General features: G+C 33.7%; 1 protein-coding gene and 1 long non-coding RNA gene across 2 annotated transcripts in view; both read left to right on the forward strand.

The window, feature by feature from the left end:
* The first annotated feature begins 237 nt into the window (after positions 1-237).
* Positions 238-26,842, forward strand: part of LOC129234528 (adult-specific rigid cuticular protein 11.9-like) — a 38,484-nt gene continuing 11,879 nt past the window's right edge. Inside the window, exon 1 of the mRNA XM_054868541.1 lies at positions 238-298. Within this exon, the coding sequence (XP_054724516.1) occupies positions 257-298 (42 nt within the window). The 5' untranslated portion in view covers positions 238-256. The remainder of the gene's footprint in view (positions 299-26,842) is intronic.
* On the forward strand, positions 2,518-11,970 carry LOC129234529 (uncharacterized). The gene is made up of 3 exons (XR_008581549.1): positions 2,518-2,570; positions 5,419-5,510; positions 11,862-11,970. It is a non-coding gene; the product is annotated as an uncharacterized LOC129234529 (long non-coding RNA).

The raw sequence follows: 26,842 nt of genomic DNA on the forward strand, positions 1-26,842 counted from the left end.
GCAGGTTAAAGGCGGGATGCTCAGACAAAAGTCCCAAGCGATATAAAAAAAAACAAAACAAAGGGCTTCTCACGTTCAAATGCGTGACCCCGCAAACCACGGGTTCAAGTACAAAAAGCCTGATGCTCCCCCATGGTCGAGATCAGTACGTCACGGGGTGCGCGCATTTCGCAGGCAAGTTTCGATTTAGCAAAGTCGTGCATTGTTTCTGGTTTCGACAGCGATGATTTTTGTGGTGGCGAAGATTGCTTGAAGGATGGTGTGGTCGACAATGGATGCAAATCGTCTCATTAGCATGGTGAGTGCTTTGTGTTTACTTTGAAATGTATATATTTATGCTTCGGTGAACTTTTTAATTAATTATTCCAATGTGTTGGATATTTCGGAAAAAATTGAGTGAGCTCATTGGGCAGGTAAACGGCAGTATAGGCAGAAATGAGTTGTCGAGATGTTTGAAGAAACGCGTAATGGATTCAATAACCAACAACAGGAAAATATTAGAATCAGACGTTTTTTTTCGTTTTTTTTTTTCAGTGGGAACCAAATAAGCAAGTTTGTGCAATAACGCTAGCGTACAATTGAAAAAAAAAAAAAATGCAATAAAATGGAAATTTAAAAATTCGCAGTTACTGCCCTTCACTTACCCACAGCAGAGTCTCTTATGAAATTCTTAGCGCCTCAACTACGTGTGATAACTTACATAACATGAACAGCTTTCGACGGAGCAAAAGTTTATCCAGCAGTTCTCTGTTAAGAGTTCATTTCATTAGTTTTTATTATATTTGCTCATCATTGTCAGAATTAACAAGAATAATAACAATAATGACGTTAACTTTGTTAGTTAACAAATTAATTTCAAAATGATGTTACGCAAGCACAGATTTTTGGATTTTGGACTTATGAAACTTTTAACACAGGTTTTCGAGATTTTCTTCGATTTGCCTCCAGTTTAAAGGCGGTTTTAAAAGATTTTTTTTTCACCACTTACTTGTCTGAAAATGATTGTAAAACTCAATTATGTATTTATTAAGAAGAAAAAACTAATATTAAATAAAAAATTAAAAGAAAAAACCCTACCCCCGACTGTCTCTCTTTATATTAAAATGAACCACGCGAGTCAGAAATTGATAAAATCTGGCAACATTTAGCAGTAACCATCTTTTTTGGTGATAAGTTTCAAGAGTGTTATAGTGACTTATACATGGGTGCTTTTTGAATGCACCACTATATTACATGCATTATACCAACTGCCCGGTTATGATACTCAGAGACTGCAGTTCAGTCAGATAAAAATATAAAATATCTGCGCACGCAACTCAAAAGTACCTGCAAGCTAATCATTGCCTATCACGTAAAACGGGGGGGGGGGATTGCCCGGATTAAAAAAAAGAAAAAACATTTTTAATCATAAGAAATAAAGTGAGCCTATAGATGCAATGACCTAAGCTAAATTTCAAAATTTTAAAACTAAGCTTCTTTTAGCCGATATCTTTACATTCGTAAAATCACATATTTTTGGGAATTATATCTCCACTGCAGATCATACATTGGTGGGACCTTTCTTTTCTTACGCTGTCAAGTCAAGAAATCAATAGGATACCCAAATTTCAGAGAATGAAGAAAAAATCTAACAATTCGCTACTTCTTGGAAATGCTCTGATGAGGGAGGCGAGAAAAACAGGTGCAATAAATCAAGTAGCAAAAGCGCTATTTATGAAGATGAGATATACCACTAGGAGCTTGTCCCCCATCTGCCTTTGGATCCTTAATAACCCAATCTACATAGGATTCCAAAACTATACCGTATTTTCGGACGTAAAAGCCGCGGCACTTACGAGGAAAAAAAAAGTTTATAAATTGCCGATGCGGCGGATACAGCAGGGGCGGTGCATATAGTGTGTTTTTTTTTCTTTTCAGTTCACAACATTTTACAGGAAATAAAACTATTTTGAAAAGAAAGAAAATGAAATGTTTGGAACTTTCTTCGAAATAATCGGAAATGTGTTCAAAATGTAATTTGAATAAAAAGTAACAAAATTTTTCTTTTGAATTTCCGGTACACTCTAAAAAATTTCCGTAAATTTAGGCGCATTGGCCATAAAATTATACGGTAAGTGCCCTTCTTCGAGGAAACAGGGCAGTGACCGTAATTGTAAAAAAACTACAGTAAATTTAAGTTGCGTTGACCGTAAAATTACGGGGCAGTCGTCCAGTCCCTTAATCTGTGCAGAATACGGTCATTCCCCGTAATATGCTAGCTGATAAAGATCACGTGTCGTTGTCACGTGTTTCTACGCAAAGAAGCGGGAAGGAGAAAAATCAAGATGGATGGCCTGTGTTGAACGAATGTTGTCTTCCAACTAGAGTCCCTTCCAAGAACTTAACCTTTTAAATATGTAATGTATGATATAAGTCCCACAATATCTGAACGAAATATACGTATTGGAGAGTAGGGACTCTGACATACAGGCTCTCATCTAAGTATTGCGCCTAGGCATCGAAAGAAAGATGTTGTCTTCGTGCTTCGTCGCCTCGCCATGTGATTCCAATGTCTGGATTCAAAATATTAAGTAAGTGGTTTTTTTTCTATACTATTGTTTAAGTGTAATTTTAATCCACTGTTCTTTTTTTATTAGCTATTTTGATAACAATAATTTGTGAGCATTGATTGATGGCGAGTACCGAAGCGTCGCTGTAACGTTGAAATTTAGCATTGATATCGAGACATACTTACATAGTACAATGCATGCAAACGTGATGCAATATAAACGCACAAATGAATATCATATTATGCTCCATGTGTTTTAATTTCCATAGTTTCATTCAAAAATTTCTGCAGTATTTTTCTAAATTAATGTAATTAATTAAAGATGTTGTGCATGAGGACAAAATGAATTATTTACTAATTCTCTGCATGCTTTATATTCCTGGTTTTCAATAACCATGATCAATGACTAATAGGAATTGGTTACATTTTTTAGATTGTTTTTAATGAACTCAAATGTTACATTTAAACCAATGAAATAAAACATAGGTACGTAGTTGAAAATAAATTGCTTTAGGCTACCTCTTAACGACAGATTCGTTTTTAGTACAAAATATAAATAATGACATCATTGTTTTCATTAGTTTCACAGCTATAAATGTTTAAAACATGTTTCATACATTTTTTTTTTGTAGCTAAATCTTTAAACAGTTATTCATACAATTATTATAAACCAAAAATAATGTGATGTAACATGTATTTCTTATCAACTTTCAACACTTAATTAATTACTGAATTGTTTCTGGTTCAATGTGCCTAAACTTATAAATTAAATGTAAATTTCTATAATAATACTATGTTTTACTATAACTTACAACTATTCATAACTTAAAATATAATATTTTGTATAATAATTACTGTAAGAAGAATGTTCACATCATTAACTGCTGTATTGTCTGAATCGCAGGTCTCTATGAAATTGAAGCAGTTTTCAATTTGCTCAATCTGAGCGGACGAGAAGCCATGTCTTTCTAGTAGGAAATTTAGGCTGTGTTTGCATAGGTGTGTATAGGTTTTTTTGGGGGGGAGGGGGGAGGAGGTGATTAAAGTGGTGAGATTGTGCTATTGAAATTTACTGTGGGTATGCCTTTTTCAGAGAGTCGTTCATGTGACTTATAAAATCAAATAACTTTTTATTGGGGGTTGCATAGCCAGGATTTCATTTCTTTAAGGGTCTAATATACAGAATACAGAGTGGTTCAACGGGGTGACCCCCCTCCCCCATCGTATATTCAGTGTTATGTTCGTTACGCAGTCACTTTACAGTCTTGAAAGTAGTAAAAATCGGCAGAGCACCATCTATGTCGTAACACAGCGGAATTCTGCTCCATGTTATTGCAGATGTTTTGCTGGGTTCGGAGCAGAATTTTAAACGCAATGTTCTAAACGCCCAAATTAAGTGGAATATGGTGCAGAATTCAGCTGTGTTGCAACATGGATCTTGTTCAACTGAAGTTCTTAAGACTTCAAAGTAACTGTTAAGCCCAGCTCGATAAATTTTTGCCCCCTTGCAAAAACTCAGTGGGTCCTCTCCTAGACCAGCAGTGTATAATGTTTACGTAAATAAGTCTCAGTACTAGTTTTTTTTTCCCCTCAATTTCTTGGGCCGTGGATCTCTTAAGGATGTGTCCCCCCCCCCCCCGAACTGTAGGTACTCTGATCGGAGCCTGAACTTTACAGCAAACATTCAACCATAGTAAAATTAAAAAAGGGTTACTCCCGCTTTCGGACCACTCTGTGTATTATACAGTGAAGCACAGTTTATAAGTTTCTCTTGTATACGTTTTTATCATTTATGCATTTTTAAAATTTGTCACTGCTGAGTTCAATACATAATAACGAATACCTATTATACTTTTTTCATTTAATAGGCTTGTTTCATGCAGTACTTTCAAAAACGTTTAAATCGTGCTTACTTCAAGTTTTCTTATATACGACTAATGAAATTATATGCGAAACACAAATATTTTCATTTTTGAATTTTCTTGGTCATTTCAATTTGGGTCTAGATCCATGAACGCTCCCCCTGGTTGTACTGCTGTTTTTTGAAGTGTTTCCTTCAAATAGTGTTATAATCGAATGTTTGTTGTCAAAGGCGCGTTTCATATTATTCTTTTGAATGATTTGGTTCTGGTATGAATGTTTTTGACTGGAATGTGTTTTAATCATAATGGCAGGTTTATAGGAGTCATGGTTGCAGGTCCTTGAAGTGGGGGAGGGGCAGTGGTGGATCCACAGAGGGAGCAATTGGGGTGATCCCCCCCCCCCCCCCGAATTCACAAACCTAAATTTACCTTTGCAAATTTAAATTTGTAAATTCGAAAAATTTCCGGAAAAGGTCTCCAAACCTCCCCCCCCCCCCAAACTCATCACAAAAAATCGCCAACTGTATTTTTACGACTTTAGTTCCAAAATTTTTTCAGGGGAGAGTCCTCAACCCCCTCTCTCCAATGTCATCAAAGATCGCCAAAAGTTTTGAATCTTTCGATCTTCAATTTCAAAAAACTACCCGAAATCGAAAACGTTTTCGAAAATGTCGTTCATTCAAACTTTACGGGGTTCTTGAATCAGAAAGGAATGGGCCGTTACTGTTGATCCTTCTGTTCTGCTTTTGAATTTATGCTTTGTCTTATGTGTGTACGGTTATAAAACTATTTCAACGGTGTAGTTATTTAGTAGTACTGAATACATTCTAAACTACTGGGCTTATACATTTTTCTTTTTAGTTTTTTTGGTTTTTACGCAGTCGGGTTTTTTGTTTTTATTTAATAATTTTTTATTTAATCTGGAGTTTTTTTATATAAATGATGCATAATCATACCTACCAGTTTTTATTTTGTTCCATATACTTAGTTGAATTTTCTTTCACCCAGACAATCCTTGCTTTAAAGTTTGATCCAGTTTGCACAATTGGATGAAAAATAACTTCTGGATCAAGAAGTGTTTCATCGGAATTTATTTAGAGGTATGTATTAATATTTTATTTTAAGAAATGTTTTTCTAAACTCTATTGAGCGATGATCAGTTTCTTTGCTCTTAAACTAACAATTTTAATTTTTCTACTTGTTACTTGTATTCAGTGCTTTTATTTCTGGTCGCTGTTGTATTTAAATGTTATCGATATGAAATAATAAAATTTTATAATAAATTTAAAAGAATATAAAATGTTCAGTATAATTGTGCCACAGAGTGATGTCCGATGAACTGGACACGAAAACAGAACTCTTCATTTTGTAATCTTAGGTAGTCTATTTGTATTGTATAGGTATGAGAACACGTCCTATTTGTATTGTATTGTATAGGCAGGGCGCCCATATGCAAAGTTGCAGGGGGGGGGGGGCTCAAATATTTTCCCTGTGGTTTAGCTATATGTTTTCCCCATGGAAACTGATTTCAGGACAGATTAGAGTCATTAAAATTTGACATTTTTAATAACTTATTCATTAATGGCTGGAGAAATGTTTTTACATTTTTGCAAGGAAAAAAGTACTAAAAGCAAGGAAATTCTAATTTCAAGGGGGGGGCTCTAGCCCCCCTTCACCCCTATATGGGCCCCCTTGCCTTATACGTACATAAACTACTGTATTTCGGATTGGCAACATGTGCTACAACCAAGGATACTTGGGCAGCTTTCAACAGTTAAAATCTCAACCCTGGCTGTCCCACTGCATACCCATCCATGCTCATCATTGGAGGGGGGGATTTCCCCCCTCCCTTTCTTCCAAGAAAAAAATATGAGCATGGCTAGGGTATGCACGGACGCTGCCAGTTAGGAGGTTTTAGGGGCTCAATTCCTCCCAGAATCCTTGGTTTTAACCCCATTGCCGATCCTAATGCCTAACGCATTCACAGTAGTTAAAATGCCGGGCCTGATCCTACTTATGACAAAAGAAGTGCATTAGCCATCTTTTGTGGTACAACTTATAAATGATGAAAAGGTTGATATCAGGGGGTTAGATACTGCTATTTTAGGGCTGATCATGCTGAAGAATATTTTTAAGGTGCATAAAAAATTCTGAAAATACTTGGGTGTCAATTAAAGCAATAACTTATCCAGAAATAAAGCACCTTGTGGGACATAAACAATACTAATTAATTTTAAAAGCAATGAAAAGAAGTTGTATTCCAGATTTTTACTTTAAAAAATATTAAGTGAATTTAAAAAAAAAAATACTCCAATTGTTTGCAGGTTATTCATTAAGTATATTTGAGCACAAAGTGATTGGATAATAATGTCGGCAGAGAATTATGACCCTCACCTTGTATCCATCGTTGCATGTAAGATGCACAGATTTCCATATTTATTTTGAAAATACAGTCAAACCTTATTAAAACTAACTCCAAGGGACCTTTATAATCTATTGGCCTTCACCTTAGTTTATCTTATCCAAATATCAATCATTAACAATCAAAAGGACAGGGATCACAAATGTAGTTTATCTTAGCAGAAATTCATTTTAAGCGTGTTCAAAATAGTATGATATGTTTGATATTTTGTTTTCCAATTGCGATGTTTGCAATCTAAGAATTATATTAATCATATCAGTAACACTCATTTAGTATTGAAAAGAACCAAAAGTAGACTGCTAATAAAATTTACTGTAAGGGTGTCTTTTTTAGGAATGTCCTTCTTTGAGGCACCGTCTTTTAGGGGATGAGCCTCCACTATTGTGGAACAGATACCTTTGTGTTTTTTAAATGATTGTTTCTTTAGTGTTTTAATTAAATAGTGTTATAAAAGAATGTTTGTTGTCGAGAGTTTGGTTATTGATTTCTTTTGGATTATTTGATAGTTCAATTATGTTTTTGAGCGAATATTTTATTAGAATTCTAGTCAAATATTTGACTGAAGACTGAATATTTGGCTAAAAAATGTAATTTTTGTATTTTATGGCAATTCAGAATTGAGGATGCTTATCTATTTTCTGTAGATTAATTATTTTGTTTTAAGCATTACATAATATTTTGAATGGTAAAACTTCTGAAATCAAAATGCTGCAAAATTTAATTTCTGAGTGTTTTCTTTGCACGTTATAAATTGCCTTTTTTAAACATTTGTGAGACGAGAAACGTTTCACAAATTGATTTTTTCTGCTTAGTGTTTCATACCTAAGAAGTCTAGTGGCACTTTGTGCCTCCTCATTGCAGATTTGAGTTTAATTCCCCGTTGGGCACAGTTGATTCGACCTTTCATCTCATAAGTGGGTCAATAAAATGAGTACCAAGCATGCTTGGAAACTAAACACTGGAGGTTCCACGTTCGGCTGACCACCTTACTAGAACACCTGCCTTTGCACCCCACAGCCCTCTGTCATGAAGATTGATGTGGGCACGGTGGGATTGCCTCTAATTTTGCGCCACTGAGTTTAGTTTCATACTTATGACTTATAAGCGGTAAAAAAAAATGTTTATGTGGCGTAAGATATAAAAGAAAGTGAAAAGCTACGAAACTTAAATGTAACATCTGAATGTTTTCTCTTGCACTAAAATCACCTTAAATGAGTCATTCTTCAAAAAGTAACTTTTCTGTCACATGCCTTTTACAGTAAAAAATTTTAGGAACAATTCATTTAACAATGATTTTTAATTTCATCAAAAATATATCGATTTAAACCTGCCACCAATTTTTGAATAATAAGTTTTATTTTAGTTTATTTTTGGTTCGTAACGTGTGAATTTCATTTCCGTGGCATGTCACACACCTTGTGTGGCTGTTTATTTTGCTTAATAACTTAATTAAAAGTATATACTTATTTATTAATTATTCCTTTCACAAGTGCCTCAAATGATAATTGTTTAAGTATATTTAACTTTTTAATATTGTGGTTTAGTTCATTTTAGTAGTATTTACATGTATTTGAAACTACTAATTAAACCATACTTTAATTAAGAGAACTTAATATTATATTCCCACTAATAATTAAAATAGCTGATTGATTGCACAATTAACAAAACTACTACTTTGATATTAAATTGGCCTCATTTTTTAAATACTAAAAGTTTTTTTTTCTTTTTATAAAAAAAATTTCTACGAACAAGGGATTATTTTATTTTTCATTTATGCGTAAAATAATTAAAACTTAGCTGGGCCATTGTTTATGGTTACTTCTAGTAGGTAACACTTTCATGTAAGAACGGGAAAAAAAAGGAAACAAAAGGTTTCGAGATTGAAAAATATTTGCATTCAAAAGTTACGTTTTCTGAAGAATTACCCAAATGTGATAATATTAGTAAATAACAGGTTGGAAGTTTGTACTAGAGTACTATACATTCATTGTATAAAAAATTGTTTGCCTACTAATTGTCAACTATTTATGTTATTTACTATTCAGTTGCTGACTAAATATTAAGGTATTCAGCCAAACCAAGTATTCGGTTTTGTGTGCCAAATAGCCATCAGTATACCAAAAATCAACTGCATACTCAATGTATCCCTAATTTAAATGATGAGCTTTTTCAAAGTTGGTGGGTATGCATGTTAAAACCCAGTGTGCATGTGTGGTTGAAAACATTGTCCTACTATTGATTGCAGTAATTTAGTGTAGTTGAGTAGTTCTTAGGATGATTACTGAGTACTTGACCCAAGTTCTTGCTACTGGGTCAAGTACCGAATATAGATCTTTTTTTAACGATCAACTGACATACACAAGGGAAAATTTTCACTTATTGGAACATCTATATGGATCTTGAGCATGAAATAAGTTTTCAGTTAAAAAGGAAATCCAAAAAGATTTAAAGTTTAAAATTTAAAACTAGTTTTTTCTGAATGTATGGAGGAAAAAATTGAAATTGATTTAAAAAACTTAATTTTTCCATGACAGTTCTTTCAAGCATTAAAAATTGGTTAGTCATACATTGGTTAGCTTCTTTGTACTTAAAAAAATTTTGATTAATAAATTTGCTGTCTCTTATTTTGGGGTAAAGGAGTTGAAGATTCCCGGAGTTTCTTTTTCCTTCCAACAATGCAACATGTTTTCTGTCTTTACTTTTCTTTTCGAACTTGGAAAAAAAATAGAAATATTAAACCAGTACAAATGCATCCTTTAGGACTGGACTCGGAATCCGATATTATTCCCATAGCGAACAAAAGTGGTTTTATTCAAATATGTTTTATGTTTTTATTTATAAAATTTGTTTAAAAGTTTTATTTATGTATGGGAAAATGAATGAAAATTTATCTAATAAAATAGTTTATTTTTATTTATCCCTTGTGGCCCCCCTTAGCCCCTCTATTAGAAAATCTGCTATCATGCTTATGTATGGGGTCCAAAAGCTTAGATGCTTATGCTCTGAAAAAAGGTGTTTTCAATATCTGTTTATCATACTGTAGATGCCCGTCAGGAAATAGCCCAGTATTGGCACTAAAAATGCCAAAATGTTTTTTCCCTGAAATTTCCCCTTATACTTGTACTACAGTTGCAGGTTTCCCCCGAGATCTTTGCAAGACTCCAAAGTGCTTTATGTTTAATTATATCTCTTAATGATCATCATTATTGTTTATGTTTTCAATTGATTTTTTTTCTTTTTTTGAAATTGATGTTCACTAAATATTCATAACCTCATTTTGTTTTCTTTTCAAAACAGACCACATATTTTGAATTGATGTCGGAAAAATGCTTTTCTTTGTCATTCGTTTGATTTGATGAAACAAATTTTTCGATATTTACATGTTTACCAGCTTTTATGCATTAAGCTTAAGATTTATACATTTTAGCAGTTACGATGTCTTTTGATCTAGCCTTAATTTTTTGTTTAATTTTATTATAGCTTATATTTCTATGTATGCATGTGCTTTTTCCTAGGATTCCTGGAAATTATGTAAAAATCCTTTGAACATCATATTAGGGAGGAAAACCTTATGAAACCAGGGAAAGGGGTGAAAAAAATAGGGTGCTTTAAAATGCTTTATTTTGATTTTCACTATTTAGTAGAGACGTACCGAGTACTCGGTAACTACTCGGTACTCGGCCTACTCGGCCAATTTGCCGAGTACCGAGTACTCGGCCAAATTCTGATCAGATACTCGGCCAATACCGAGTAGTTGCAAAAAATTGAATATTGTCCAAGACAGATACTTAAATTTATAAAAAAAGAGCAAGCATTATATTCTGCAATCATTTACAATTAAAATTTATAAGTCAAATTTAAATTTTGAGAATAATGAAGTTTGTAATGCTTCAATGGAATAAATCTTTATTTTAATGTCCCCAAAGTTAATAAAACTAATTTATTAAAAATTACGCAAGAAATGTAAGTATAGAAAATATGGAATTTTTATATTAAAAATGGATTTTTGCTACAAACAAAAATTAGTTATAAAAAATGTAAAAATACCTTTGCTTAAAAAATAAAACAACCTTAAAAGTACAGTGCAGGAACTCTGCAGACACGTGTTTTGGTATTACAAGGAATTCCTTTTTCAATGCACAAAATGGGGGCTCGTAGATTTAAAAGCATCCGACAAAAGTCGTATTTTTTTGTTGAATGTCTTTACATTCTTTAGCTCACATGTTATGCACTGAAAAAGACGTTCCTTGTAACGGGGGGGGGGGGGGGCAGAAACACGCGGTCTGGAGTGTTCCTGCACATTTGTTTTATCTGCTTTTAAAAATTATTTATGTTTGGCAGATTAGAACTATAATTGATTGGTATACAGTGAAACCCTTCCTAACGGACACCCCTCAAAGGCGGACACCCCTCTTATGCGGAAAATTTTTAATTCCCCAGTTCCAATGCAAATAACATTATTAAACCCCTGTCCTGCGGACACCTCTATATTGCAGAAAAAAAATTTGTCCTGTTAGTGTCCGCATTAGAGGGATTTTACTGTAATTTGTTTTAATTCCAACTTGATTAATCATACCTTTTATTTATTTATTTTTAATTTAAAAAATTATTTTTTTGTAAAATTTTTGACACAAACAAAATTGTATATATATAATGCGTAATTAAATTTCAGCAGGAATTTAGTTTTAAAAACTATTATATGGACAAGGAAGTTTATACTACTATTCCAATAAGTTCAAAATTCATCACATGTGTGTCAGTGGTTCTTCTTAAAACATAATTGGTACTTGAAACTCTGCCGAGTACTCGGTACTCGGCCGAGTACTCGGTAACTCGGTACTCGGCCGAGTAATAAAAGGCCGAGTACTCGGTAACTCGGTACTCGGCCGAGTAATAAAAGGCCGAGTACTCAGTAACTCGGCCAAAGTGCTACTCTGTATGTCTCTACTATTTAGTGAGAATGCTGCTCTGCTTTAAATGTGTGAAAAATAAATCATTCTTAATTTTCCTTATGGTGATTTCTTTTTAGGGCAATATTTTGGATAAGTTACTGAACTAAAGGATCCAAAAGGAATAAAGATTTGGAAAAAGTGATTCAACCAAGTTTTGAAAAATTTGACCATAATTTCTCTTCCGAAAAAGCTTATTTGTAATTATGTTGTTATTTAACTTGTAATTAGTGTAAAATAAACCTTTTTGATGTTTTAAACTCTTTGTTTTCATTGTTGACACTTCTGGATATTGTCTCTTCTTATTTCTTATGTAGACATGCTCACATATTTTTTTGGTAATAATTTTTGAGCTAAAATTCTTTCTCTCGATAAAATTGTTTTCGAGATGCTTACCTTTAATGGATACTTATGGTGTTTAAAAATTAATTTATCCACAAGTTTATGCTAGCTAGTAAAAAATGCAGTCTATTTTTGAAGTCGACTGCACAAGTTTTTAATTTATGTATAGTTTAATTAATTAATAACTTTTTAAATATGAAGTATAAATATGTTTTTTAATAATTTATATACCTTTTTTGAATGTTCTATGTTCTTTGAATGAACGAGGTTAGCAAACAAGTAAAGGCAATGGACGAACCATTAAAAAAACACTAGTTGCCAATGTTGGTAACATGTGTTTTAGCGATGAAACAAATTATTGTGTATGTAAGCATTTTACATAAAATATTAAGTGTTGTATTTTACTATAATCCATACAGTAAAAAAGCTTTACTGAATTTGTTTTTTGTTTTTTTTTCAGTTAAGTTTCCCTTATTTCACGGGATTTTTTCCATATTTCTTTTTATACTTCTCTCTCTTAAACATGCATTCTCATTTTTAGAGATCATTTAATAGAATATTTATAATTCTGGCAAGTGGGGTCCTCAAACTGCATTACTAACAGTGTTAGCCTATTTTACGCATTAATTGAACTGTAAAAATGACTTGCATTTTATTGTGTTCTTAAAACTTTTATTTATAACTTGGTTCTTATATGACAATAAACTAAGTTTTAAAGCACCTAATAATTTGTGAGCAGTGACGATAAAGAATGACATTTTTTTATGAACATCATGTTAATTTACAGGAGGCAGTGACCATAGAAAAGTTTTATGAGCATAACGCCAATTTACGGGCAGTGATCCTAGAAAACGAATTATAGCTTTTACGGAAGTAATATCAATTTACGGGCAATAGGCGTAGAGAATAAATTCTAGCTTTTACGGGAGCAATATCAATTTACGGGCAATAGGACTAGAAAATAAATTTTAGCTTTTACGGGAACAATATCAATTTACGGTCAATGGGCGTAGAAAACAAATTCTAGCTTTTACGGGCACATAGTCAATGTACGGGCAGTGGCCGTAGAAAAAGGAATATAATTTTCACGGGCACATTGTCAATTTACGGTCACTCCCCTTTTATTTTACGGGGAGGAAATTACGGGCAAACCTATTATTTTTACGGTCATGAAAGATTACGGGCAGAATATTATTTTTACGGGCAGTGACCGGACCATTTTCTGCCGGTCACTGACCGTATTCTAACGGTGAAATTTCTTACAGTGTAACATTATTAAACACGGTTATTTTCCCCTACGCGAACAACTATGCAAAAAACTGATGAATTCATAATCGACGTGTTCCGCCTTTTTCTTACAGTTTAGCTTCTACTGAAATTTCAGTCTTTTTTAATTAACGGGAAGCTAATTTAAAATTATGTCAGAATGTATTTTATGTCTTTAGTTTTTAGTTAAAAGGATTGAGCTAAAATCGGAAAAATGTCCAAATTTTCGAGTAAAGATCGGAGAAATTTGCGGAATTCTTATTTCGCGGTAAATTCCGAATCTCCTGCTTTAAGCATCTATTTTTGGACTAAGGTGCTGAAATTTTAGCGAGTTTATCCTGTAGTTATTTCACAGTAAGTTCATAACTTTTATAAACATCTATAAAGACGATCGTTCAAAGTTTTTTTCATGCGCAATGTAAAAATTTTCGGCAGCGATCCGAAAATCGGCAAAGTCCGTGGTTGTCATATTTAGGGTAATTAACTATCAGTAAGTAATTCAGATTTTTTTTTTAAATTGAAATATTTAATCTGTTTAAACTGCGTTCCAAATATCTAAAAAAAAAAAAAACCCCGGAGAGAAACAACTTTTCTTTAACATTGTTTGTTAAACTGAAAGCGCGACGCTAGCCGGGTGCGGTGCAAACTTCCAAAAATACGGCAAGTGCGAACTTGCTGGCCCCATATGATAAGCTTTAAAGTCACGGAGGTGCTTTTGTATTTGATATGAGCACAAAAAAAAAAAAAAAAAAAAAAAAAAAAAAAGAAAAAAAGGAAATACAAAGCCACATGAAAAGAATTGCTCAGTTGTCACCACTTGATGCATAGGAGAAAAGGGAGAACTAACATTTTAGTAATTTTTTAGCAGAAGGACAAAAAAGAATAAGTGGAAAACTGGAACATTACTTGGGATTATGGCGAGATGCGTATGTCCGCTATGAATGTATACGCAAAGCAGCAAATATTTTACTTTACAGCGACTGTATCTGCGTCCGTCCATATTATCTAGCTATGATTACTACGTTTTACGTTACGTTCCATTAGCAATATTAGTTTTAAACTAATTAGAAGTAAAGAGGGAGAACTTGAATGATTGTCGCAAGATGCGCGTGCCCGCAACGAATGTATCCGCACAGCAGCGAATATATTCACTTGCGTATATACTATCAATTAATAATTTTTACAAATTACTTAAATAATATCAGTTTAAAATAAATTAGAAATGAAAAGTAAGAACTTGAACGATTATCGCAACATGCGCATGCCCACAGCGAATGTATCCACCTTACGCACTTACGTATATACTATCCATTAATAACTTTAACAAATTAATTAAATAATATCAGTTTAAAACAAATTAGAAGTAAGAATTTGAACGGTTATCGTGAGATGCGCGTGCCCGCAGCGAATACATCCACCGAACGCTTTGATGTTTATACCACGGGTGCAGAATATGTCGGATCCGGCTTTTCAAAATTATCTATAGCTATAGTAATGAATGAATTTTTAACTGAAACATTAAAACATATTGTAAAATTTTGGGGAAACTCTCATATAAATTGGGGCAAATTTGGCAGTAAAAACATTTTCTGCACCCCTGGTATATACTATCTTGTAATAATTTTTTTAAATCTAAATAAATAATATCAATATCAATTTAAAACGAATTGGAAGTAAAGATATTATCTTTACTTCTTATTCATTTCAAATTGATCTTCAATTGATCTAATCTTATCTTTTATTTAAGAACTTTTACGATTATCGGACGACGTGCAACTCCGCGGCGAATGTATCCGCACGTCAGCGGATGTATCCGCGCACGGCTTGCGCAAGTGCGTTTACATTATCTAGCTCTGCTGCTGTTTCATCCTTGTTAAGGATTCACCAGTCTGGAATAGTCAATGACCTAGCTGGAGCAGATATCTTCTCATTGAAGCTGAAAATGCCTGACTACAGTTCATTATTGACTATTCCAGACTGATGAGCCTGTAACAAAGACGACACTGCAGCCTCTGGGTGTCATAAACAGACTGTCAGTACATTGCATGTAGTTCTGCCTTATGTCTGGCTTAAAAAGCGATAACGTACTGCTCATCACCATTTCATTGCTGAAACTTATCCCAATAAGATAGTTGCAGCTAAAATTTGCTAGTTTTAACTTATTCCTCGGTGTGAAACATAAAACTTTATTTTTAATAGAATTCGTTGTTGATATTAAAAGCATGAGATTGACTGCTTTCTATAAATGATGTCACACGTTGAGGGGTGAAGGGGGTGGTAAAATTATTGTGACAGTTTGTGACAAGGGGGTAGGGGTTAACAAGAAGTGTGACTTCTGGCATTTTTTAAAATAAGGATATATTTTTGAAAAATAGCGCGACGCGTGACAAAGAAGGGGGGGGGGGGAGTATAAAGTGAAGTGTGACACTTAACGACAAAGGGGGGGGGGGCGGAAATCAAATATGTTGGAAAAGGTGTGTCATCATTTATAGGTAGCCCCTTGATCGTGTTTTGTGTGAAAGGTAAGGTTATTGTTGCGCATGGTTCTACTGTACAAGCACGGATTTAAGAAAGGGGCGGTGGAAGCGACGGCCCCTGCCCTATCTCCCGCCCCGTAAATAATCCGTAAAACATACTTTAACATACTTTAGCTTTAATATATATATATATATATATATATATATATATATATATATATATATATATATATATATATATATATATATACATATATATATATATATAGTAGAGTGTGCAAAAATTCTATTTTTAAAAACTGATGTCTGTCTTACATTTTGAACGATGTAACGTAAACGAGAGTTAGTTCTGTAAAGTTTAAAAAAAAAAATGTTTACCAAAATGATACAAATGGTTACAAAAATGATATGAACCTGCCGTTAATAAATAACTTAGTAGGGCAACGTGGGGCAAAGTGAAATAGAGAAATATTTCCTCTGCTGTTAGAGTCATCATCTCTCTGGTAATATTAGTATTTTAACTGTGTAGTAGTGCATGCAGTCTATTCCAGTCAAGAAAAACGAGCGTGTGTGTGTGTATGAATGCGCGTGTGTGTTTGTATTGGCGCATGTGTGAGGGTGCGTGTGTGTGTATGTATGCATGTGTGTGCGTGTTGTGTATGCAGTGCTGTGTGTGTACACGTGTGTGTAGGCGTTCGTGTGTGTGTGTGTGGGTATGTAGGCATATGTGTCTGTGTGCAGGCATGAGTGTGTATGTGTGTGTAGGCATGTGTGTGTATGCGTGTGTGTGTGTAGGATATGGGCGCAACCTGGAGCCGGTTTTCGCAGGAGGAGCAGCTTCATGAGGCCGGTCGACGCGGCGGTGGTGCTGGCACAGGGTGCTGGTGGGAAAATAAAATGATAGGAATTCAAAACAGTCAAATGAGAACAATAAGCAATCGTGATTGCTCAAAAAAGAGCTGTCATCGTTTATTCTCAGGATATATCACTTACCACTAACTTTCAGTTGACTTCGAAATGTTAAAAAAAAATTTCCCAAAAAAACGATAAACTTAGCTGGAAGTCTCATACATTTTATGAATCACAGAAATATTGCTCGCTTTAAGCGGAGTTTGCCGGTTAAAAGCGAGTTTTGATCCCATAGATTTAATATTGTACCAACCAAGTATCTCTGATTTCCTCCCTAAATCCGGGTTCTCGTTACAACAGGGCTCGTTATAAGCGAGTTAGACTGCACTCGCATTGTAATATTTTATTGTAAGTCAAAATTATTGTTGTTATTATTAAATGATAAAGTTCTTGGCATTATCGTTTTCAATATTAATTGAGACCTACTAATATTCGGTGCAGTATTTATTTGTTTAATATTAAGCTAATTTGTATTTTAACTGCTTTTTGTTCAGTTAGTGAAGTGCATGCGGGGCAAAGTGGATGGAGCAAAGTGAAATAGCACCTTTCATTTAAGTCAATCACTTACGTATTCATTTATTAATTATTTCATTTACATTCCGTCCTTTAATAATTCCCTTATATTTATTTATTCATTTACTTATTTTCATTTACTATTTTATTCAATCACTAGTGGTACCCGCACGGCTTTGCCCGTAGTAGAAAAATTAAAAGGTCTTTTGGTTCGCCTGTATATTTACACATGTATGGTGAATTTTCTCGCCAATTGGCTTATACCCATGTTACGGTTCCACGTTATGATAATTTCGTATCTCGCTAATTGGTTTTTGCCCATGTTACGTTTTCCACGTTATGATAATTTCGTAAATTACTCGTCCATCTTATAATATTTTTGTTCTTAAAATTGTAATAAAAAAAGAACCACATCGAATTTTCAAAAAATCGCTTTGAGGTGCACACCCCCATGCTACAAACTAACATTGTGCCAAATTTCATGAAAATCGGCCGAACGGTCTAGGCGCTATGCGCGTCACAGAGATCCAGACATCCAGACATCCTACAGACATCCTCCGGACAGAGAGACTTTCAGCTTCATTATTAGTAAAGAAGATTAATTGTTTCTCATATATTAAGTAATTTATTTATTTATTCGTCTATTTTGTTTCACTTTCTCTTCATTTATTGTTTAATTCTTTAATTTAATTGTTCATTTGTTGAAACATATCTTTGATCTAATAGAAAAATATTTTATTCTTCATTTTGCTCCATGAAAAACTAGTATGTTGTGGCCATCACGAAACTTTCTTCTATATTTTTCTCTTTTTATTTCTGATCCCTCCCCATGCTTGACAATATGCAATATTCCCAACAAAAACAAAATTACACATGCAAAAACTAGACGACCATCCCAATGTCTGAATTATTGCAAAAGCAAAGCAAAGAGCGAAAATTTAAAGTTATTTCAAAAGCCTTGCTTGAATTAATTATAAATATTTTATTTGTTAACAAACATAAGATGGCAACAGTTAAAAAATTTTAAATCATTGAGATAATATTTCCGATCATTTCCATACAATTAAAATCACGAGAAATACGCAGACGACAATCTATTACGATTTATCTTTCTTATTGTTGCATTAATAAAGCTATTTTTATTCGCAAAAAAAAAAAAAAAAAAAAAAAAAAAATCAACACCTCTTGGCGCGATTGGCGTCAAAATTGAACCAAAGCCTGTTTACATATGGATTAACATATATTCCAAATTTCAACCAGAACGTAGTATTACTTCTTGAGATAGGGCACTCACAATGGAAAAAAAGAACGGGCGATTGCGCTACTCCCTTTCTAGCTGTTGACACCAAAATAAAATCAGCTCTTATACCCACTAAGGGCTGCTTGCCGATCTTTCATTCCGTTCATTATTTCTTGAGATACAGCAGTCACAATTGACGACAAAAAACGTTCTATAGCTCCCGTTTGAGTTATTGACACCAAAATTGAATCAGCACCTGTTCCTGTTGATGGCAACATATGGACCAAATTTTGTTTGATTCCGCTAGTTACTTCCTGAGGAATAGCAAGCACGCGTAACTCAAAAAACGTCCCATTGCTCCACCCCCCTTGGAGGAATTCGCGCCAAAAACCAATGGGCACAAGTTCACATAGGGGCACATATGTGTACCAAATTTCGTTCGATTTCATGTGGTAGTTTTTGCTGTAGAGCCGGCCACAAAAAACTGGTCACACACAGACGTGACACACACACACATACACACAGACAGACAGACATTTTTCAAAAATAGTCGAAATGGACTCAGCATACCTCAAAACGTTCGAATCCGTCAAAATTCGAAATTCGAAAATTTGCACGAATCCAATACTTTCTTCTATATATTAAATATAGAAGAAAGTAAAAAAAGGTACAAACTTACTGCCAAGAATAAGAAATCATATTTCAGGGCAAGTTTGTTATAAAATATATTGTTCGTTCTTTGTGTACTGTAACTTTTAGAACAAATTTCCAATTGTTCATTTTGAAAAAAGTAAGTTACTACTACTCCCCCCCCCCAATTCCCTTACTTTTAAAAACACTGCTTTACGGTTGAAGATAGTGCTGTGCCAGAAAGATAATGTTTCTTGATAAAAAGTGCACTTTCTAAAAACGTAACAGATTGTCTCACCATTATCTAGCGCAAGTGACTTATGCAGTTAACCTAAGAAGATATTCATTTTACTAATACGGTGGGAAGAATAATTAAAAAAGAGTTTTTTGTAAAGTTCGTAGCACCTTACATGAGGGCCTTCTAAACCTCTCAGACCTCAGTTGGCCTCGTCCCAAACAAAGACCTCAGTTAGCCCTCGTCCCAAACAAATCAAAAACCCAGGATCCCTGCCTACTACTCTCCCTCTCTCGCTACCGTTCGCCCAACCCCTTGAATTACTTACATAATTTCCATCGGATTGTTTCGCCTCCTCCAGATCAAAAATCCTAGATCTGTGCCTGCTTCTGTGCTATTGTCCCTTTCTTGCTACCGTTCGCCCAACCCCTTGATCGTTTTACATCTATGGTGCCAAACCTACGGCCGGCAGACCATATATAACCCTTTGTCATTGTTTGAGAGGTGACTTGATCGAGAGTCTTCTTAGCAAGGGGTGCTCAACCCACTGCTCGCGGCCATATACCCGAAGTCACGGCCGTAACCAGACTGTTGTTTCCGGAAGGTTTTGTGTTTTGCCAAACACATATCTCGTGAAATATATCGTTACGTTAGAGTGTTATTCCTGGGATTGAAACTGCGCACCGGTTATCAAAAAATATTAAACTTTGTCAAATTACTTAAAAAATGGTTAAATCCTAATATGTTTTTTTCTTTCAGAAAAAAAAAAAAATACTTTTAAAATTTCGGAAACAATCCCATCATGTCCTGGCAAATCATGTCCTGGCAACGCGGTTGACAGCAGAGCGTAAACATTAAGCTCGCGAAAGTGCATCATTTCTGACGTCATAAAGATCACTCCTTATTTCCGAAATCAGACATTTAAAAAAATTAAATTAAAAAAAAACTGTTGGGAAAAGAAAAGTTTTTTCTGGCTCCATGTTATTATTTTTGTTTATTCTATCAATTTCAGTTACTAAAAAGTAGTACTTTTTACTGAAAGAAACAACCCCATTACAAAATCATTTAACTTATATTAGTGAAAATGTCAATAAGAAAGAAAAAAAAAAAAAACAGTAAGCACTATGTTCCACGGTGATGACTGATGAAACAACTGACATACGAGTATACAAAAGAAGTACAAGTACAGCAATATTCTGCATAGTTTTTCAGTAACAATAATTTCATTTTTCAAATTAAATTGAAAATAATAATAATATATATATATTTTTTTCAGATTTTTACTTTCTTCTATATCTAATATATAGAAGAAAGTATTGGATTCGTGCAAATTTTCGAATTTCGAATTTTGACGGATTCGAACGTTTTGAGGTGTGCCGAGTCCATTTCGACCATTTTTGGAAAATGTCTGTCTGTCTGTGTGTGTGTGTGTGTGTATGTGTGTGTGTGTGTGTGTGTGTATGTGTGTCACGTCTGTGTGTGACCAGTTTTTTGTGGCCGCTCTACAACAAAAACTACCTCATGAAATCGAACGAAATTTAGTACACATATGTGCCCCTATGTGAACTTGTGCCCATTAGTTTTTGGCGCGAATTCCTCCAAGGGGGGTGGAGCAATGGGACGTTTTTCGAGTTACGCGTGCTTGCTGTTCCTCAGGAAGTAACTGGCGGAATCAAACAAAATTTGGTCCATATGTTGGTATTAACAGGAACAGGTGCTGATTCAATTTTGGTGTCAATAACTCAAACGGGGGTTGAGCTATAGAACGTTTTTTGTCGTTAATTGTGACTGCTGTATCTCAAGAAATAATGAACGGAATGAAAGAAACATTTATCGGCAAGTAGCCCTTAGTGGGTATAAGAACTGATTTTATTTTTGTGTCAACAGCTAAAAAGGGGGTAGCGCAATCACCCGTTCTTTTTTTCCATTTTGAGTGCCCTATCTCAAGAAGTAATGCTACGTTCTGGTTGAAATTTGGAATATATGTGAATCCATATGTAAACAGGCTTTGGTTCAATTTTGACGCCGATCGCTCCAAGAGGTGTTGATTTTTTTTTTTTTTTTTTGCGAATAAAAATATTTTTATTAATGCAACAATAAGAAAGATAAATCGTAATAGATTGTCGTCTGCGTATTTCTCGTGATTTTAATTGTATGGAAATGATAGGAAATATTATCTCAATGATTTAAAATTTTTAACTGTTGCCATCTTATGTTTGCTAACAAATAAAATATGTGTGATTAATTCAAGCAAGGCTTTTAAAATAACTTTCAATTTTCGCTCTTTGCTTTGCTTTTGCAATAATTAAGACATTGGGATAGTCGTCAAGTTTTGCTTCCTTGTCAAGCATGGGGAGGAATCAGAAAAAAAAAGGAAAAATATAGAAGAAAGTTTCGTGATGGCCACAACATACTAGTTTTTTTTGTAATAATTTTGAAAACTTTCGGAGCGCTTCGATTGCTAAAAACTTCCCCTTGCATATGACCCTTCCCGAAGCCGGTCCATGTAGCCCATTTATATGTTCAGTGTTACGAATAGGTTCTGAAAACTTCCAAACCAACTTAGGGCTATTCCACAGAAAACGGTAATTTTGTCCCGCACGTAACGCTTCATATATTTCATAAAAAATAGTAATTTAAAAGGATGATGAACAAAATTTTGTTGCTTAAGAAATCACAAATGCATGTGTGACTTTTTAAGCAAAAACTTTCTTCAAAAATTATTTCTTTTTTATGAAATATAGGAACCGTCACGTGCGGGACAAAATGACCATTTTCAATGGAATGTGCAGATACATATTTTTTTTTCAATAGTTTAAATAATTGTTTCTAAACTAATGAGATATGGTTCCTTTACGTTGGAACCATAGCTTTCAAAATCTACAATTTGTTTCGTCATTGCTGTATTAATAGAGCAAAAATATTAGCTTATTCGTAAGCAAGTTACCAGAGGTTGACTTTGGATGTCCCGCATGTGACGTATATGTAAGTAAATTTTAATTTAAATAATAAAATTGTTTGGTAAAAATATAATTGTATCAGGAGTATCTTTGTATCAAATGTAAAGATTAAAAAAATTGCTTACCCTGTTTCATTAAAATATTAAGCGATATGACGAAATGTTAATGAAATTTAAGTGTATTTTTGTCCCACAAGTGACGGTGGAATGGCCCCTTGTCATCTCTGTTAGGCATAAAGAACGACTGTCGTAAGTTTGGAGTCAAATATAGTGAAACCTGTGTATAACAATGCTGTTTATAACAATAAATCTATCTATGACAATATTTTCCATGATCCCAGCAAATTCTCAGCATAAATAATCAAACTGTCTATAACGATAACCAGTCTATAACAATACTTTTTAGGTTCCAACTGTCGTTGTAGACAGGTTTCACTAGTCAGAAACTGGTTTCTAAAAAAACAAATGGAAACTTCGCATTAATTAAATAAGCATGTAGTAATTATAATAAAAAATCGTGGAATAAAATTTTGTCACCTTGATCGAGTTTTCCTATATTATTTGAATTTTTTTAAACATTTTGAATGCCTTTCGAATAATAAAGAACATTCACCTTTAAAAGTGCATTGGAATTTCACTAACGGTATTAATTTAAATTTATGTTGCAAGGATGCATGGGCGTCCATATGCAAAGTTGCAAGGGGGGGGGGCTCAAATATTTCCCCTGAGGTTTAGCTGGATATTTTCCCCGTGGAAACTGATTTCAGGACAGATTAGAGTCATTAAAATTTGACATTTTTAATAACTTATTCATAAATGGCTGGAGAATAAATGTTTTTACATTTTTGCAAAGAAAAAAGTACTGAAAGCAAGGAAGTTCTAATTTCAAAGGGGGGGGGGGTTGAGCCCCCTCTTGTCCCCCTATATGGGCGCCCTTGCAAGGATGAATATAGTGTCATTTCAATAAAAGTCTGGTGTTGTTGTTTCAATAAAAGTCTGGCATAGTCGAAGGTTGTGCATTTTACACAAATTGATTTTAATGTACCTACTAAAAGTCAGTTAGATATTTTTTCTTCTGCTGTTCTTTCGGAAACTACTGATTAAAAGCTTTTCTTAAACCTTTGAAATTATTAATAATTTCTTGAATAAATGCTTCCCCGTCTAAAAAGCTCTTTGCTGTTTCAAGACAGTTAAAGTCGTAGGAAAGCTTGCAAGTTGCCCAAAATATTACTTTTCTTCGGCGAGCACAGATATTTTTCGCAAGCAGTAAATACACTCCCCTCAACCCACACACTAACTTCTTGAAGATAAAAGAACTTCTGACATGCTTTCGAACAAAATATTTACACGCTAATTATCTGCTGAGACCCGTATTTGTTTTTCATAATGTTATAGCAAAGTAAATTAAAAAATCAGACCTTTTTTTTTTATACAGTCAAGTACCCATACTTGGGACACTTACCCGAACTTGAGACATTTTGCCGAATTTAGTTTTGAGGGCTAGTACACCTGTCGGTATTTCACCAGTAAGAAATAAATGATGTTTCAGATTTAATGAATAGTTATCTTTTGAGGCAATGTGAGTTAAACTTTGATGTGTCAACATTTTGGGTTAGTTTAACGATTTTGAAAATTTCGAAAAAATATGCGATTTTTAAGAATGGAAATAACTTTGGTTACTTACGTTAACTGAGAAACATTAGATTGAATTTATTTCACATTTGTTTCATCTCGGCTATGTACCTGAGCCTTATTACGGCAAATCCATTTCCATTTCCACTTAACGAATTCAGTTTAACTAATTTATACATAGATTTGAGAAATTGTAAATACGCTCCAAACTTGAGACACTGTTCCAAGTTAGAGTACTAAGTAGAGGTGCGACATCGATGGCAAAACATCGATGTTTCCAAACATCGATGTTTTAAAACATCGATCTTTTTATCAATGTATAACATACATTTTTGAATATACTACACTAATTTAAGCAATACAAAAGATCACGTATCCGACAAATATATTGAAAATACTGAACCTCAAATCATGAATATAATTTAATAAGAATAATTTCGCAACATCTTGTATTATAGTAGGGCAAAAATTGATAATAAGACAAGCACCGATTAATTCAAGTAGTTATAGTAATAAAGAAATATTTTCAAACTGAATGAAACTAAAAGTAAATTTACATCAAAAAAGAATCTAAGAAATATGTATCATAGCACTTACCGTCAGTTTAATGATCAGAAAAAGTCGTGCTAATTATTTTAAAAATACAAAATTAATTCTGACAATTATTTTTAAGAGCAAGAACTATATGTTGTACTGTTAGTTATTAATTAAACACAAATTGTAAGTAATAGAGGGACAACTTGTTGGGGGAAGTCGATAAGTAACCTCGCATATTGGTGTTGACAGTTTGGAGAAAAGGAAGTTTGTTTACTTTGCCCCCAAAAGGGCTTTTTTTTTTTTTTTTTTTGCAGACTATCCCACCAGTCAGAGAAACATCTCTTTCCGATGGAACAGAAATTGCCATCCCTATCAAATACTTTAAAGCAACTTTTACCAACTCTCTTTTACCTGCAATAATTTTCACCCTAGTAACGTATAGGATATCCCTTTAGTTTAAGAACTGGGGCCTTGAAATAGACTGCAAGTTCTGGCACCAGACTACCAGTGTTAGGTTCTTCTAATAGCTTTGACCTTTTCTTTCATCTCTAGTTAATATTTTACTATCTTGCAGTGATCTTCCCGAAAATCATCTTCTACACAGAAAAATTGATCTTATAAAATGGGTGCAAAAAAATGATTTTCAATTAAAATGCAAAAACATCAACATCGAAAAAGCATCGAAACCAAAACATCGATGGTCCAAAAACATTGAAAGAAAAACATCGATGTCGCACCCCTATCTAGGGCATAAAAAGTGTCTATAAAGAATATTGAGAAAACAAAGTGTATAGTTGTATTAAGAAAAAAGTATAAATACAATTTTTTTTTAAATGATAACTATTCTGATGACAATAAATGTGTCATACCATAAAAAGACAGAAAGTTGTCATTGTTAAAAAAATTGGAATCTATTGATGAGTAAACGAAGTTTTGCCAAAATATTACATATGTTAGTTCTACTAATGAAAATGAGTCTCAAAGTGTAGATGAAAAAAAAAAAATCAAAGGCTATTATGAAGGAATGAATGTGAATGTGCAAAGATGTAAAATAAGGAACATGGAGAGCTAAAAATCAGCTGCACAATGAATTATTTGGGTTCACTAATTGCTTTTATGCTTCCAAATATAGAGGGGGATACTTTTAAAATTTCGGAAACGACCCCATTTTCAAAATAATTTGACGAAGTTTAATATTTTTTAAAAATTATTTTAATTAGCGCCCTTTTATTGTTTACGCTTCTGCCGATGACATCTCAAACGTTGAAATGCCATTCACTGATTCCATTCACAGATCACAATATTTAATTCGCTTCTTTTTACTCACGTGTACTGGCAACGATATGGTTGATAGCAAGCATGAAGCGCAATATTTAATTCGCTTCTTGATTGTCTTAACGTAGAAACGCCGTAAAAAGATGCGCCAAAGTACATCATTTATGACGTCATAAAGACCACGCCTCATTTTCAAAATTGGACAATTTAAAAAATTGATTAAAAATTAAGCTTTGGGAAAATGAAAGTTTTTTTCTCGCTCTATGTTTTTTTTTTTTTTTGCTTATTCTATCAATTTCAGTGACTAAAAGTAGTACTTTTGACTGAAGGAAAAAAACCTCATTATGAATACTTGAAAAGAAGCGATTAAATTTTTTTAACTGCTTTATTTTAATTTGAAGTAGTTTGATTTTTTTAAAAAAGTGATTAATGTGTACCCCTCAAGTACAATGCCCACCTCCCCTCGGTGGACACTCCTGGCAATTAAAGATGAAAGTTTGAACAAATTACCTTTAATAATATTTTTTTAATGTAATTGCTTAATGCTTACGTTAAACAAAACTACTTAACGTTTTTTCTCTATTATTTTTATTCAGTGTCATCTTTACTAATAATAAAGCTGAAAGTCTTTCTGTCCGGAGGATGTCTGTAGGATGTCTGTGACGCGCATAGCGCCTAAACCGTTCCGCCGATTTTCATGACATTTGGCACAAAGTTATGGGGGTGTGCACCTCGAAGCGATTTTTTTGAAAATTCGACGTGGTTCTCTTTTTGTTACAATTTTAAGAACAAAAATATTATAAGATGAACGAGTAATTTACGAAATTATCATAACGTGGAACCTGTAACATGGGCACAAGCCAATTGGCGAGATACGAAATTATCATAACGTGGAACCGCAACATGGGTACAAACCAATTGGCGAGAAAATTCACCATACATTTGTAAATATACAGGCGAACCAAAAGACCTTTTAATTTTTCTATTACGGGCAAAGCCGTGCGGGTACCACTAGTATAATGATAAAACTATATGAAAACTAAAAT

This window comes from Uloborus diversus, chromosome 1, assembly GCF_026930045.1.
Source record: "Uloborus diversus isolate 005 chromosome 1, Udiv.v.3.1, whole genome shotgun sequence".
In the NCBI taxonomy this organism is placed as follows: domain Eukaryota; kingdom Metazoa; phylum Arthropoda; class Arachnida; order Araneae; family Uloboridae; genus Uloborus; species Uloborus diversus.